Raw genomic sequence first — 15694 nt, 5'->3', positions numbered from 1 at the left:
AAGTATGAGCTCCTTTATCAAGGCTTATCAGATAGAAGCTTGGCCTTATCGCCTTATCGTATTTCCAAAACTCAGATCCAGATCGCGGGGGACACGCGAACCCTTCCCCAAACACCTCTCATACCATATCTTCTATCTAATTTAAGTCTGCTAGAAATATCAGAACCAATGGAGGAACCACAGAGTCTTCGCTCTCTATTTGCATCAGCAAAGGAGCAAAAGAGTGCACTGGGATCGCGGGGTGACACCAACGCCGAGACCTACCGAGACGAGGTGAATGCAACGATCACCAAATTCCAAGAATGCCAGCGTCAAGTGAGCATGCTGTCTCTGTTCAGCTCTAATGAGCTGCTGGAAGATATTTCAACCGGTGATATCCAGTACGCCACCTTGATTCCGGCATTGCGTTGCCCATTCGGCTGATTTGTTGTCTAGGTACATGACACTGGAATACCATCTAGCCGAGCTCTTGCAGCGAGTTGCTATCTCAGACCGCGAAGCTGTCCTCAAGCGTGCGCTCGAAGAATATGAGAAATACCTGATGCGCTTGGATGAGTACCTGCTACTCTCTGACGGAGATAAGAAGCTCTTTGAGCAATACATGGCCAATCCGACATCTTTCACCCTGGCGCCAGTCAACGACGCTGCCGCCAGACGGGAAATTAAAGTGACACGGTTTCGGGAAGAAAAAGAACTCAAGCAGAAACTGGAGGTATGTGGAATTTCTCCCTAGATATTGTTTGGGGTTCTTGCTTACCCTATTTCTTAAAGTACTTCGCTCGCAACGAAACTCGACTGCAAAGTGACGATGATGACACCCGCTCCCTTTATCTAGCAGAGATCCAGCTCTATACCCACCAGACCTTCCAGGCCTTGGATCTCCTGATCCAGGAATTATCGATACTTTCAGCTATGCGCAACGCGCCGCCCCGCCCCCCACCGACGGACGATCCCAGACAGCGAAGCAATATTGGAGGTTTAAATTACTCAGAACGCTTGGATCCTTCAATGTCACAGCTTTTGAGGGGCGGCAGAGGTGGCCCTATCCTGAACAGCAAAGGAAAGCCAATGCAGCCGTTTACGTTGTTGGGTCGACGTGCAGAAATGCAACAAGGAGTATTTCGCTCGGGTCATAACCTTCCTACCATGACAATTGAGGAATATCTCGACGAAGAACACAGACGAGGAAACGTCATTGAAGGAGGAGGCGAGAAGTCTGGCATCAAACCGCTAGTCGACGAGGATGATCACAACATTGCCGACCAGGAGACAATGAAGGCACGAAATTGGGACGAGTACACGGAAGCTAATCCGAAGGGTGCTGGAAACACGCTGAACCGGGGATGATTTGAAATACCCGGCATGAGCAGCCCTGCTTTACTACAGTCCAAAAAAGCCACGATAGACGGAGTTCTTGGCGAATATTCTCGATATCCCGAGCGAGTATGAGCATAATAGACAAGAAAACTCGTTCACTTCATTTTTCAACATGGTATATCTGCCTAGTTACAGTATAAGTCTATCTGAACATTTAGACCGCAGTAGAAACGCTGTCCTTGGCCTTGTTCTGTTGGATAGCCTCGAGAATGTCTCCAGCGCCGTCAGCCACCAGAGCCTTGGCTACGGTGATGCCGAAGGCCTCAGCACTTTCAGCAGAGGTGATATCGGCTTCCAATTCTACCTGAGCACATTCTTTGCCATCGACACTGACAACAACTGACCGCATTCGCAATTGCTTAGCACCCTGTGCATTTTGGACCCATTCGGTTTCAACGCCCAGCGGGGCACTGCAGCCTCCCTCGAGAGTCCGCAAAAGACTTCGCTCAGCCAAGACCGAGAATGTGGTATCCTGATGACCAATCTTGTCCAACATATCCTGGAGAACAGTGTCTTCCTTGCGAATTTCGATACCGAGAGCACCCTGCCCAACAGCATAGAGCATGCCGCTGTTCTTTGAGTCCAAATATTGGGTGATACGATCCGCCAAATCAAGACGCAGCAGACCAGCAGCGGCCAGAATGACACAGGCGTAAGGGCTATCTTCAGCGTCTAGCTTTGACAGGCGAGTGCCGATGTTGCCACGGACATCCTGGACCTTAAGGTGGGGGTATTTCCGGGCCAATTGTGCTGTGCGGCGGATGGAGGAGGTTCCGACTACGGATCCGGCGGGGATTTCGGACAGACTCTTGTATGGCAAACCTTGTTTCACCACAAGGACATCCCTGCTATCTTCGCGGGGCATGCTAGGGCCTAGCTTGCAGGAAGAGGGGAGAGTAGTGGGGACATCTGATAATTTCGAAGAAGTCGTCGTCAGCACTTTTTTAAGGGTTGAAACAGCTACGCTGTATGAGATCGAGACATTATCAAACCTTTCAGCGAGTGCACGATCACATCGACCTGTCCATCGATCATCAATTCCTCCAATTCCTCCGTCCACAGGTTCTTGGTAGTGAAATCTCGCAGCGCGATGGTGGTGTTCAGGTCACCGGCTGTCTCCTTTGAGAAGATCTTATATTCATATTGCGGGAATGCCTTCTTCAATGCATCGAGGACCAGGTTTGTCTGGAGCAGAGCCAGTTTAGATTTGCGGGTGCCGATAGTGATGGTCTTTTGGGTGGGGGCGGGGGTAGACATTTTGAGGGGAAAAGAAATCGTATGCGGAGAATAGGCTTGGAAATAAGGCGAGTAAATGTGTACGACGTTGTATGAACTATGCCCGCAGGATACCAAACAGCCGAGGAAAGTCAGGCGAAGAGGCGAAAGCGGATTTGGAGACCTCCGATCACGGGACACGTGCGAACAGGTAATTCCAACTGGATCACGGAGTACTCCGTACAACGTTAGGTATATACAATAATCCAGGAAATAGAGATAAGTGAATAACAGTAGACTCAATAATATAAACATGTAGGTCTATAAAATTAACTAGATATAAACTATAATCAATCAGAGAGTAAATCCCTTAGATTCTTCCCCAGTTGATCGTCAACCTCGGCTCCGGGACGTGGAGATTACGAGACATGCGACTTATCTCCCCCGGACTTCCCATCTACCTGATTCTGGAACCTCCATCTCTCCTCTTCATATAATACCATTTAACTCCCCCTCTCCACATTCCCCATAAACTTTACAACTTGATCTCCCCGAATCCCCATCTTTGCCATCCCCATTCCATCATCACCAGGGCCCGTACACCATGGGATCCAACGGTAGAAGTACCAAGCTTCCCCTCGTACCTCTGCCTAAAGGCTCGGTTCTGCTACCCGGCGTGACTCTACGTATTCCAGTCTCCAACCGTCCCGACCTCGCCAATCTCCTTTCGTCACTTGTGGACAAGCCTTCAAAGCGAGATGCGAGTACCATCACCTTCGGCTGTGTTCCACTTAACTCACCGTTCCTGAGCCGGGATGGACAGCAGCTCCTCGAAGGCGATGACTCGGACTCAGAGCGAAAGGAGGAATATGACTCGATTGACGCCGGTCAGGCACGGAAGGAGGACCTGTTCCGTTACGGAACCGTTGGCAAAGTCATCGGAGTTCAGCGCCGGGCTTATTCCGAACCATTCTTGCTTGTTCAAGGCTCGCAAAGATTTTCTATTAAGAAGATCCTGCGAGACCGGCCATACTTTGAGGCCGAGGTTTTCATTCATGATGAATCTAGTTAGTTTCCACGGATACAAAGCACAGAGACCACTTGGCTAATCATACTTCCTATGCTTCTAGACTCTGGCCAAGGCGACGCAGAAGTCGCTACGCTATTCCAACAATTGAGACAGCTCTCTCGAGAGCTTCTTACTCTTCTCCGCCTTTCCTCATTGCTGTCGGCAGCCTCCTCTCGTCTCTCGCCACTCGTTGCCCGAAAGTTCGAGCTCTATATATCAAAGACAGAATTGACACAGGCTGGAAAGTTGGCCGATTTTATGGCCGATGTATCTGATGCAAGCTTTGAGGAAAAGCTACGCATTCTCGGCTCGCTGGATGTTAAGGAACGGTTAGAAAGGGTTGTCGAGATCCTCACCAGACAGGCACAGCATATTAAGAGTAGCGTCAGGGTCACCTCGGTTGGCTCGACATCGTTCCCCTCCTCCGGGATGGATATCAGTCAGATTGACCCCCGTGAACGTGAGCTCCTCGCAAAACGTGCAATTTCGGGTCTCTCCGGCATGACGCCCCCTGGCGGGCGTAGCAATGACGAAGAGAAGGAGCCTAATGAAGTAGATGAGCTACAGCAAAAGTTGAATGATGCGCAGCTTAGCCCCGAAGCTCGGAAGGTTGCGGACAAGGAACTGAAACGCCTGCGAAAGATGAACCCTGCTAACGCCGAGTACGGTGTTTGCCGGACTTATTTGGAAAACTTGTCAGAAATTCCATGGACCAAGGCGACAGAGGATCAGCTTGGACCAGAAACATTGAAGAACGCCAGGAAGCAGCTGGATGAGGACCACTACGGCCTAGAGCGAATCAAGAAGCGACTTCTGGAGTATTTGGCTGTGTTGCGCTTGAAGCAGTCCACCAACTCAGATGTTGAACGCCAGATCTCAGGACTCTCCAGGGACTTGGACTCCTCGGCAGTTGGAGATGTCGAGAAGGATGTCCCCCTGCTGTCAGAGTCTGACCGGGTTGCGTTGGAGACTCGCCTTGAGATTCTCAAGTCCAAGCGTATGACTGACAAGTCCCCTATCTTGCTTCTGGTGGGACCCCCTGGAACCGGTAAGACCAGTCTGGCCAGGTCTGTTGCTGCCTCGCTTGGTCGAAAATTCCACCGGATCTCCCTTGGTGGTGTCAGAGACGAGGCGGAAATCCGGGGCCACCGACGAACATACGTTGCAGCCATGCCTGGTTTGATTGTGAATGGGTTGAAGAAGGTCGGTGTTGCAAACCCCGTCATTCTCCTTGATGAGATTGACAAGGTCGGCGGCGCCAACTTCCAAGGCGACCCGTCCGCCGCCATGCTGGAGGTTCTCGATCCTGAGCAGAACCACACGTTCACCGACCACTATATCAACATCCCTATCGACCTGAGCAAGGTTCTCTTCCTTGCTACTGCCAACTCCCTGGACACGATCCCGGCACCTCTGCTCGACCGCATGGAGACTATCTCCCTGTCTGGATACACCACTGTTGAGAAGAGGCACATTGCCAAGCAACACCTGATCCCGAAGCAGATTCGATCCAACGGTCTCAACGAGGGCCAGGTAAATATGTCCGACGAGGTGATTGATAAGACCATCACCTCGTACACCCGTGAGTCAGGTGTGCGCAACCTAGAGCGAGAACTTGGCTCTATCTGTCGCCACAAGGCCGTTCAATATGCCGACGCCGGGGACGCGGACCGCCTAGACGATTATAACCCTGTTGTATCAGTCGACGACCTGGAGGATATCCTGGGAATCGAGCGGTTCGAGGAAGAGATCGCCGAGAAACACGGTCGTCCCGGTGTGGTCACGGGCCTTGTCGCCTACTCTACCGGTGGCCAGGGCAGCATCCTGTTCATCGAGGTGGCAGACATGCCCGGCAACGGACGCGTCCAGCTGACCGGTAAGCTGGGCGACGTGCTCAAGGAATCTGTCGAAGTAGCCTTGACATGGGTGAAGGCACACTCCTTCGAGCTCGGTCTCACCCACGACCCCAGTGAAGATATCATGAAGAGCCGTAGCCTGCACGTCCACTGCCCCTCCGGCGCTATCCCCAAGGATGGTCCCTCTGCTGGTCTTGCCCACACTGTTGCCTTGATCTCCTTGTTCAGCAACAAGCCTGTCCCACCGCAGATCGCCATGACCGGCGAGGTCTCCCTCCGCGGTCGGGTCATGCCCGTCGGTGGTATCAAAGAGAAGCTGATTGGTGCTCTGCGTGCGGGCGTCAAGACCGTGCTGCTCCCGGATCACAACCGCAAAGACGTCAAAGATGTTCCACAGGAAGTCAAGGATGGTCTGGAAATCATCTATGTCAAGTATGTCATCTCCGCCCAACCTTGATTTAGTTCAACTGCTAACAATTGTTCACAGGCACATTTGGGAAGGGCTTCGCCAGGTCTGGCCCGATGCCCAGTGGCCGGGCCAACACCAGATGAACTTTGTTGAGAGCCGACTGTAAGCCGTTCTCAACATCAAGTTTCAGGCGCTTCGCCTCTCTCTCATCTGTTGTCCAGCACTTCGGTCCCCCACCCTCATTTTTGCATAGCGTATAATAGCCCAAGGCCCCAGTGACTTGTATTTAATCAGCTTGTCTTTCGTGATGCGTTCATGCCAGTCAATATTTCGTGTCTATATCACTCAACATACCGGGTTCAATTTTACCACCAATATAACAATTTACAACTACTTATTTTTATCTTAAAGATTCATGTAAACCTCGACCAGGTCGGAAATATGATACGCCAAATTCAAGATGTATACAATCTACCCCAAGAGTATAATACACAGATCCAGCCAAACTAACATGGACCAGAAGATAGAGCAAGAAACACCAAGTTTCCCCAATGGAGGGAGAAAAAAAACCATTCAGAACAATGCAAGGAATCCCATCATACCAGATTACCGCGCTCCGTGCTTCCGCCCCTTAGAATACCAAGCGGGCAGTGTGGAAGCAGGGCCGAACCCGCCATTCTTAACCGCCTGGTGTGGCTCCAAGCCCAGAGCCTTCCAGGTCGGTCTCCAGGTCTCCTTGTTCTCAAGCAGTGCCTTGGCCTGCTCCTTGTAGGCCTCACGCAACTCGCGATCGGGCTGTTCACCCTTGTTCGGCTTGGGGTTATCCTTTTCTTGTTGGTCGATCTGCCACTTCTCGGCCTTTGACCAGCTTTCATGCTCCCAGCTATTGGTGGAAATGGGTTAGTTGCTATGTTCAGTTTGGTTGGAGGTGCATGTGTAGTATTGGGATAATAGAAAGAGGGAAGACAAAGGAATTGAACTTGAAAAGAACAAGAAGGTTAAGGGTGGGCGTCACATACGGGGTCAGATCCTCCGGCTCCTTGGGGTACACGAAGGGCTCCTTCAATTCAACGGTCATGCGCTTCTGCGACTTAGGTCGGCGCCACGGGCCGAAACCCTTGTTATCGCGCGAGATTCGTGTGATTGGTTGTGCCTGGACGTAACTGCGGATGCTGAGGGTTCCGACTCCATACAAGTGCCATAGGTAGCTGCGGAGATCGAACTTGTTGAAGTTGAGGGGGACGCGGAATTGAGCATATCGGGGGGTGAGGTTGGGGGTGCGGACGAGAGCGACACGGAATTCAGGCCTAATGAGGTAAGAAATTAGCTGTGGTGCCTTTTTATTTTGTGACAAATGTTCAATTAAGCCGGTCAAGTCCGCTGAGATGTTGTTTTGGTCGAGCGGAGTCGGGGTTCTTGGAAATTTTGGGCAACGTACAGGTACACGGGCTTGCCGACGACGCTGGGCCATTTGGTTTTGGGGGGTTCCTGGATCCCAGCCTGGTTTTGCAGGCGGCGCAGGGCTTTCGCTTGAACACTGCTGAGACGCACCATCGTTTTGTTGAATGGAGGAATCTGGGGGTTGGAGGTGCTTGCGGACCGCGCATCAAAACTGCGTTGGCCGATCTGGTCACATGACTTCAGTATACACGCCAGTAATGAACGATGAACGACGCAACACTCACTGTTGGACATTCAGTCAAGAGTCGGAATTGAGTACGCTGTGTCTTCGGTAAATTAAGTAAATTTTTGATATTTGTTTCCTAAACAAAGAGTTTGGGTATTCTAGAAGATATCCATTGATAGGAAATTTTGAAACCTATATTACATGCTTTATTCATCGTAAATAGTCATTAAAAAAAGCCCAAGATCGTTTCCTTTTATTGCTCCGCCGATCCCGAGACTCGAAGTTCTTCTAACCGCTTGGTGCTGTCTTCGACATCTTCGGAGTCCTTGGTCTCGTGGGCATCACTGGTCTCCTCGGCTTCAGATCCAGACTCTTCCTCGTCATCCTCATCCTCATCATCGGAGCTATCCTTAGAAGCCTCTCCATCTCCTTTGACTCCCACGTCTACCATATAAGCCTCAAGCTCACGGGCCATCTTGCGCGAGAAACCTGAGGCTTCAACTTCGACATCCAGACGTTTGCCAGGGTTCTTGAGGAGCTTCTTTCTAGCCTCGGCGAAAGTAGGACCCTTTGAGTCGCTCACAAAGTGGAACTTACGCTTGAAGTATCGCTTGATACATTCCACATCACGGTCGAAGTACATTTCAGCGTTAACGTGGTCGACAGACAACATCTGCGGGAAATCAATGAGAACCGGGACCAGCCGGATATGCTCATCTTCCTCTTCCTCAGTGAGCTCTTTGCCCTTCATTTCGGGGTCTAGTTCTTCCTTGATAAGGATGTTGAACTCGTTGAAATCACCATGAATAAGACCATATCGCGCAAGATCCAAGATCATATTCATAAGCTCGGAGTATAGCCCAGCGGGGTCGGCGACTTTTGCGATTTGGCGCAGAGGGAAAGCATCGATTAGACCCATGACGATGGTGTGTCGGTTTTGGGCAATGGGCTCGGGGACGGAGAATCCGTTCTCGCGCAGAGCCTTCATGAAAGCGAACTCCTTCATTGCTGCCAATCGAGACATGTACATCCATGAGGCTGAGCTGCGGTGTCGTAGGTAGTCACGGTTTGTCTTGACTGTTCGGAACGAGATACGGCCGAGACGGTGGATTTTCATAATGCGCTGTGCTCCGCTGCTTTCTGCCACCACGATGATGTCTGATTCCTTTCCCACGCCGATTTGGTTACCAACCGAATAGATGACCTTTGACTTTTGGTGCGCATTCAGCGCAAGATAATCCAATCCTCCGTATGCGAGTCGGTAGCCGTCATCTATATGCAGAATACTTGTATTAGTGGTAAGATCAGGTGCAGAAATAAATGAAATACATACAACTGGCATTCTTGACCTTTGCAATCAAGTTGATTTTCGCGAGGTTTGAGATTGCGCGATTGACACCGCTGCCGCCTCGGAGGCCCGAAAGTTGCGAGATCAACGGTGTTGGAACGACCTCATGGTTCCGGCTGCCAGCTTCACACTAGGATAATTCACACGTTAGCTAATGAAGAATGCGCGACAGAATATCCTCAAAGAAGAACATCGCGGGGTAAACCCAAGAGGAGGGGCCGATAAGTACCGCTGCAAGAACTCTGAAATCTTCGGAGGTGAGGTAGCGAATAGCCTTAGCGTCGAGTTTCATGGTTGCGAGGAAATGAAGGAGCTTTTCACTTTCTTCTAATTTCCCTAAATTGATTCGTTGGAGACCAGAACTTCAAGACGAGTTGGACCAGTCAACGATGCGGCGGAGGAAAAAAGTTGATAAGAACCTAGCCCTAAGCCCTACTTCCTATCCGGGCTGAGAACCTTGATAGCTTCGCTTTATTTGGATAGCATCATGCAATAATTACAACGTTCTGGCTGGTTATCTTTCAAACGTAGATGAAAAGAATGGAGCTGGTTCAATATGAGTATCTCTATTAGTACACCAGGCTCCACGAATCCACCGAGGTCCAAAATACGTAGTCTACTCATAGATCCAAGCAGTTGTAGTAGAAGCCAAACAGATATAAAAACTTGTAAAATAAATCCATGCTATTCTTCATTCGTTCTGAATACATTAGATCCAATGATAACCCGACCACTATACGAGTCCCGCTGGTTGCGAGCAATGGATGTAAATCGGGGAATATCTAGTCTAGCCTGCTTATTCGGGGCTTTCGTAGTCCGGGTTCTGGAAGATAGGTTAGTACTGGTAATTTGGACTTGAGATAAGGACACATACTTTGCGCAAGATAACCAATCCTTCGAGAGTGCTGCTCAGAGGGATGTACTGCTCATCCTCAAGCTCGGCTCTCTCACCGTGGGCCAGGAGGACTGGCGTGCTCTGAGTCTGCCATCCAGTGATGGTCTTCGGGCGACCCGCCTGGCCGACCACGTCCACAGCCTGACCGACACGGACGTTGACGGTGAGTGGCTGAAGGTCCTCATCGAGAGTAATAAGGAAGCGGGGGAACATGGCGGTAATGAGGAAGTAGAGCAGGTAGTGGTGTTCAGCGAGAATGAATTGCTTGGCATCGATGAGTGATACAAGCACAGTAAGCAAACCCGCTGCTGAGACACGGGAAAGGACCTGTCGGTCGGTGTGGAAGGGGTTAAGGGTCATGGTACCCTTGCCCATGTGTAGGAGACCCTGGGCGATGCGAACCATGAATAGTGAGTTCTGGTCGCGGTGATAGTAGCTGGCCAATTGCCGGAGAAGCTGTGCGATACGGGCATTGTTGGTACCAGCGCCACAGAGACCCATGGCGAAGATGGCATTAATGGCAACATCGTTGTCATTGTCGTGACTGTACCGGGACAGTGTGTCGTAAACCTTCATTTGTGGGTTGCTGGGGCTGATCAAGCCCATAGCCAGGGGAACAGCCCGGCGAATGTTGCTAGATCCGTAGTGCATGAGGTGACCGAACTGGCGGAGAATCATATCCTGCCCGACATCCTCGCCCATGGCAATGAGAGACAAACCGAGAACAGCATATGACTGAACAAGCTCATCGCCCTTGTTCTCCTCCTTCTCTTCGATGATGTCATTGCAGATGTGGAGAAGCTCTTGTAGCTTGAGCACCGTACCAGTGCCTGCCCAAGCGCATACTGAGGCAAGGACTGAAGTGGGCTTAGCCATGGGGTGGTCAACTGCCTTGAGGATGTCAAGGATGACATCGACCTCCTCTTGGCGGCCGAAGTACAGAAGTGCCAGACCAAGGGCCATGAACCTTGTCCACTTGTCCTTGAGCTGTTTCTGACGCTCCTCATCCATCAAGGTCGTCGCGATTGCCTCGCTAACCTGGTGGTTTGATGAACCAACAAAGATGAGGCCCAGTGAAACTGCTGCCATGGCAGACAGCTGCATGTCTAGTGAGGCGTCCTCCACAATCGGAAGGAGAACCTCAAGCAGTTCTTCCTTGTTGGAACCGGCATATGCCAGACCAAGACCCATGATGGATGCAACTCGCATCGGCACGTTCTTCGCCTCAAGGTTGTCAGGGTCACTCAAGAGGGCAAGGGCGGGGTCGGAGTCCAGTCGGACGCCGGAGTTCAGGATACCAATAGCGAGTAGTGCACCAGCCTTAACCTGATCTTCTTGCGCGTAGGTGAACTTATCGATCTTATCCAACCCATCCTCGACGTCACGGTGTAGCAGCATACCCAGCGACGCAGTTGTGGAAAGCATGCCATCATCCTTGGTCTTCCACACCCACGGGCCCTTATCACCCTCCACTAGCATCATCTTATCGTTACCAAAGCCGGCATTAGCAAACGAGTTGACAAAGGCGCTGGCCAAGTTGTGTCGTGCCGAGTCAAGATTGGTGAGGCCGGCTCCGCGACTGCTCTCAAGATGTGTTTTGTAGATATCCTCCGGCATCTTGGGGTCCAGAATATTGAGTTCCTTGCCCAGAGATTTGAAGTGCTTCGGAATGGAAGTGTTGTTGAGACAATCAGCCAAGGCCTCCCCCTCCTCATCCTCGGCCGGGAGGTCGAGCCAGATCTGCTGCCGGGCGACAAGGAAGGCCATCTGTTTCTTCAAAGAAACATCCGTCGTGGCATGGATGTCACTCTTGATAAGATCAGTGTCGTTCAACCGGATAGCGAGCACGATCGCTTGCGAAAGTTTGTTGTAGCGGACGTAGATCTCGTGGGCGGTTCGAAGGAATTGCTGATCTTCAGGGTAAGTGAGGAGATTGACCATGCTGACCATATACAAGCAGACTCGAGCGTATGTGTTCTCGTCAACGAATTGAGGGATATCTTCGATGATTTCCAGTTCGCTCATGAGATCAACCGCATCGGCTTCAGCGTTATGACTCAGGAAATAGGGCACCAGCGACAATGCAAGGTCCACTAGAACCTGAGTATCTTGGTCTGCGTTCAACCGGTTCTGATATTCCTGTCCGAGTTCCAGTGCGAGGTGTCGGACATACTCGTGACCCCAGGAGCCAAGGTCCTCCGATTTGGCCAACAGGCGGTATTTGATGGTCTCCAGCTTCTCTTCGTCGCCGTAGGTCATTCCAAGCACCGACAGCATATCAGCCAACGAGTTCTAGAGAGAATAATATCGTTAGATCGTCGCAAAGCGATGGAAGCGCTGCAGAACCAACCTGCACAGGGCCTGCGGCCCATTTCTCGTATAACCCGGCCAGATCATCATAATGCGGTCGGAGGAACTTGAGAGGCTTAGGAACAGCTGTCATGGAGGATGTAGAAGTCTTGATAAAGTTCTTGATTGCGTCCAAAGCAGGCCCATAGAGCGAGGTATCGGGTTCCTATTGAGAGAAAAGAAGATGATTAACGTCATTGTGCTATGCGCACGGGACAGGGGAGTAATTGTACCTTTAACCGCTCAACGAGCATCTCAAGTTCGCTCTTCAATTGCTGATCTTCTTCACTGAGTTCCTCTATACAGAATTTCCGTTAGCATGTTGCTTTGAGCGCCACCGTAGACCCTTGACAGAAACCACATGCTCCATTGCGAGAACCTTGGAAATGCCTTATCGCAACATACCATCTTGAGATGTCTCATCTTTCTTCTTTTCGTCTGCTGGCTTCTCGCCATTTTCGGCGTTCTTGCCGGTCAACTCGCGAACATCATCAACCTTGCCCTTGCCCTTGTCGGCGGAGGTTGGCCGTTCGCCCTCGTTGGCCATTTCTGATGGTAGCTGGGGACCAAGTCGGGGGGAAATCGAAGCGGCGTGGGAGAGGTAGGTATCAAGCAGATGAGCACAGGATAGTGTTACAAAGCAGAAATAGATGGAATTCTGCAAGTAAAGAGTAGTGCAAGTGGATTGTAAGCTGGTGATGGAGAAGCAGAGCTCGGTCTGGTGAAGCTCCGGAATTAGATTACATAAGGTGCCAAGCCCTGCGGAAGGTGCTCGTCATTGTTTTGGATTTGCGATATTACGACTTCAATTCTATCACTCGAATCCTTATGACTCTGATTTATGAGGAAGAGAATGATTTGAGGCTATTTCAAATTCAAAATCGAGTTTTTAAATTCCCTAGCTATACATAGAAAAGTCCTTTGTACCGCACTGTTTTTTCTACGACGACCGTATACATCCAAAAAGACATCCGAAAAGATCATCCAAAAACGCGTCGGTATGTTCTTACATGTAACGTCCGTCCCTAATATAATCTGGGCCAAATATATCGGATTATCAAGTCTTACGCCGTCAAGGACAGAGGCCCCATGAGCGGCTGGCTATCCTTGTGTATCCTGAATTTGGCAAACATGCCGGTGAAATGACAACTCAGATCCTGGAGATTTCGCCTGGAATTCATTCTTGAATGCAAAATAGTACATCTGTCGAGAGCTCATCAATCTTGCTATCTCTGGCACATCCTCCGTACTGAGTTCGAAACTGCTTGGCATATTCTTCCGTCTGTTTAGTGTATGCCGCAGCTGTTAAGCCCTCTCCATCGTATGAAAGCAGAGATAAAGCATCAAGATCGGGAAGACCCGAAGAGAACAAGTCAAGCAGTGGCATAATAGTTGATGCGCGGTTCAGCGGTCTTTCAATAGACCCTAAACCGGTGGAAATCCCACCTGTAAGCGGCTGCGTAGGATCATGAACGACTTGAGTGGCTTCTTCACCCGAGGTCGCAGGATTGCTGCCCCTGAATTCTTCTGGGGGCTGATATAGCTCGTTGTGTACTATGGCAATCGAAGAAGATTTGATGCCTGGGAATGATGGGTATAGGAGATAATATCCCTTGGCGCGGATCATCTCGAGCATGTGTTCCATAAACGCCGGATATTTCTCCGATATAAACTTTGTTTGGGAGGCCGCCGCGGATTGCGGAGTCGACAGGCGGTTAGCCATGAAGGAATGGAATTCCGCCCATGCGTCACCAAAATACAAAGCTGCATTACTATTGGGGGCCTGCCAGAGGAACGAGGGAAGAAACTGCTCTTTGCCTTCAATGGTCATGGGCGGCGGGGTGAAAGATTGGCTATCAGCCGTGGGTTTGGATGATGGTAGTTCAAGTGAGATGCCAATCATCTTAGAAAATATGCGCTTGGCTCGGGAAGACTGTTTGTAGTTCAGTACAGCAAACTTCAGGTAGTGATAGAACGACGGTGCGAGCTCGGCCTGTGGAGATAGCAGAAGCAAATGTGTCATCTCAGGGTCCCGTGGATAGAACGACTCCACGGTTCGAAGTGATGATTCTGATGTGTCCATGTCATGCGGTTGAATCCGCCGCCGAATAGTAATTTGGCCAGAAAGCTGGGTCAACCCGCCCAAATGCTGTAGAAACTGAAGCAACTGCGAATCTACCCGCTGAGGAAGCTCTATTGTCAAACTTGGAGCCGATCCTAAATAGTCGGCTGCATCCAATGACTGCATAAGCCTGATCAAAGACCCAGAAGACTCGGAGGGTGCATGCACCACCATTTCGATTCGTATTTTATTCCACGCTATTGCATGTACGGTCAGCATTTCCGAACACCACATACCAAAGAGGGGAAGTTGAGATAACTTACATCGAAGAGCTTCGCTATCCAGCGATGCTATCCACATAAGATCTCTTGAAGCAGCGGAGAGAGCAACGTGAGGGACGCCATTTTCTCGAGAATTGACCTCGACCCCGTCCCAGAAAAAGGAATCCTCCCAGCCCCGACCTTGTGTAATGATAACCTCGGGGCTGATGTAGGTTTGGATGTTTTGCAACCCTCCTATCACGGACCGCTTCATGCGGTCATCAGTAGATTTGGGTGCATAGTCCGGCCGAGCATCTGTTAGTTATCGTCAAGTCAGCAAAAAGCGTTCGACGATCATAATCTGAATATCATACCGTGCCAAGTCATCGGGCATTCGCTATCTCTGATTCTGTTAACTTCCTTGATTCCCTCAATCGAAACTTCCTCCTTTCCCATCACAGTGAAATGCACATAGTTGAGTCGCTGACCAGCCATCCGACAAGCTAGAGGCAAAAGATCTGACACACTGCGGAGACTTGAGGCTGCAAACACAACTGCACGACTGGCAGCTTTCTGTGAATACTTATAGGGAGGAAGAGAGTGGGCCAACTCGTAGAACTTGATCATCCCATCATAAGCTTCCTCCTTTTGGTTCGATTCCGATACCTTGACTGGTGGCAAATTGTCCGGTAGTACAGCGTCTGGCTTGGAAACATCAGGTGGCGGCTTATCTGAGCCTGCCAATCTGGCAAGACTTTCTTCTCGTAGCTTCGCAATCGCAGGGTCGAACCGATCTGGGGCGGGTCCCAGGTCCGTGGGCATGTGCTTGAAGAACTCGTAGACGAGAACAAGCGCAATGATAGCGAGCAGTATTCGGCGAGGTCGAGGCATTGCTCGGTGCCGCAGAGGTAGGAAGCGAGCTTGATCAGATGGTCGATGGTCGTCATCTTTCTTGCCCATCTCTTCATCAGCCTGAAGGGGCATCTTTGCGCGGCTCATGATGTGCGCCCGGGATGATTAAGGGCAAGCTCCGTGAGCTCCGTGGTTGCCTTTATGACATCGAAGTAACAAATAGATGCAGAGAACGAATGCGACCGAATTGTTGCATATTCATTGCCAGAGGAAGGACGCAGCGGAGCAAACGATCCCCACAAACAATCCATGGATGACGCCTGGGCTCTCTTATCGCCTTATCGGGTCTTCGCCCTTTCTCCAACTACGCGCACT

At 50.6% G+C, this 15694-nt stretch overlaps 7 protein-coding genes across 7 annotated transcripts; 2 read left to right on the top strand and 5 right to left on the bottom strand.

Moving 5' to 3' along the window:
* Positions 1-115: 115 nt before the first annotated feature.
* Positions 116-1347, top strand: N7471_006082 (IGBP1/TAP42 family protein; the record flags this gene model as incomplete). Its single annotated transcript, XM_057278801.1, has 3 exons — positions 116-380; positions 436-712; positions 772-1347. Exons 1-3 carry the CDS (start codon positions 169-171, stop codon positions 1345-1347), a joined length of 1065 nt encoding a protein of 354 aa, XP_057138411.1. The 5' UTR covers positions 116-168.
* A 103-nt stretch (positions 1348-1450) lies between these two features.
* On the bottom strand, positions 1451-2811 carry N7471_006081 (porphobilinogen deaminase; the record flags this gene model as incomplete). Its single annotated transcript, XM_057278800.1, has 2 exons — positions 1451-2286; positions 2370-2811. Coding segments are annotated over 2 exons (1197 nt in total), but the record flags the coding sequence as incomplete, so codon positions are not given.
* Positions 2812-3196: 385 nt separating this feature from the next.
* On the top strand, positions 3197-6092 carry N7471_006080 (putative LON domain serine protease; the record flags this gene model as incomplete). The annotated part of the gene is made up of 3 exons (XM_057278799.1): positions 3197-3659; positions 3723-5949; positions 6005-6092. The coding sequence occupies 3 exons, from the start codon at positions 3197-3199 to the stop codon at positions 6090-6092; spliced, it is 2778 nt and encodes a 925-aa protein (XP_057138409.1).
* A 440-nt stretch (positions 6093-6532) lies between these two features.
* On the bottom strand, positions 6533-7480 carry N7471_006079 (mitochondrial 54S ribosomal protein uL23m; the record flags this gene model as incomplete). The annotated part of the gene is made up of 3 exons (XM_057278798.1): positions 6533-6809; positions 6946-7233; positions 7365-7480. 3 exons carry the CDS (start codon positions 7478-7480, stop codon positions 6533-6535), a joined length of 681 nt encoding a protein of 226 aa, XP_057138408.1.
* A 326-nt stretch (positions 7481-7806) lies between these two features.
* On the bottom strand, positions 7807-9193 carry N7471_006078 (protein kinase RIO2; the record flags this gene model as incomplete). Its single annotated transcript, XM_057278797.1, has 3 exons — positions 7807-8825; positions 8887-9031; positions 9131-9193. 3 exons carry the CDS (start codon positions 9191-9193, stop codon positions 7807-7809), a joined length of 1227 nt encoding a protein of 408 aa, XP_057138407.1.
* Positions 9194-9515: 322 nt separating this feature from the next.
* Positions 9516-12863, bottom strand: N7471_006077 (proteasome regulatory particle base subunit RPN1; the record flags this gene model as incomplete). The annotated part of the gene is made up of 5 exons (XM_057278796.1): positions 9516-9724; positions 9776-12088; positions 12147-12311; positions 12379-12443; positions 12551-12863. Coding segments are annotated over 5 exons (2883 nt in total), but the record flags the coding sequence as incomplete, so codon positions are not given.
* Positions 12864-13322: 459 nt separating this feature from the next.
* Positions 13323-15466, bottom strand: N7471_006076 (uncharacterized protein; the record flags this gene model as incomplete). Its single annotated transcript, XM_057278795.1, has 3 exons — positions 13323-14464; positions 14531-14782; positions 14842-15466. The coding sequence occupies 3 exons, from the start codon at positions 15464-15466 to the stop codon at positions 13323-13325; spliced, it is 2019 nt and encodes a 672-aa protein (XP_057138405.1).
* Between the last annotated feature and the right edge of the window lie 228 nt (positions 15467-15694).

This window comes from Penicillium samsonianum (assembly GCF_028829775.1).
Source record: "Penicillium samsonianum strain IBT 33392 chromosome Unknown utg000003l_segment0_segment0, whole genome shotgun sequence".
Taxonomy (NCBI): domain Eukaryota; kingdom Fungi; phylum Ascomycota; class Eurotiomycetes; order Eurotiales; family Aspergillaceae; genus Penicillium; species Penicillium samsonianum.
The sequence above is the reverse complement of the archived record's forward strand: the minus strand, read 5'-3'. Positions and strand labels throughout refer to the sequence as shown.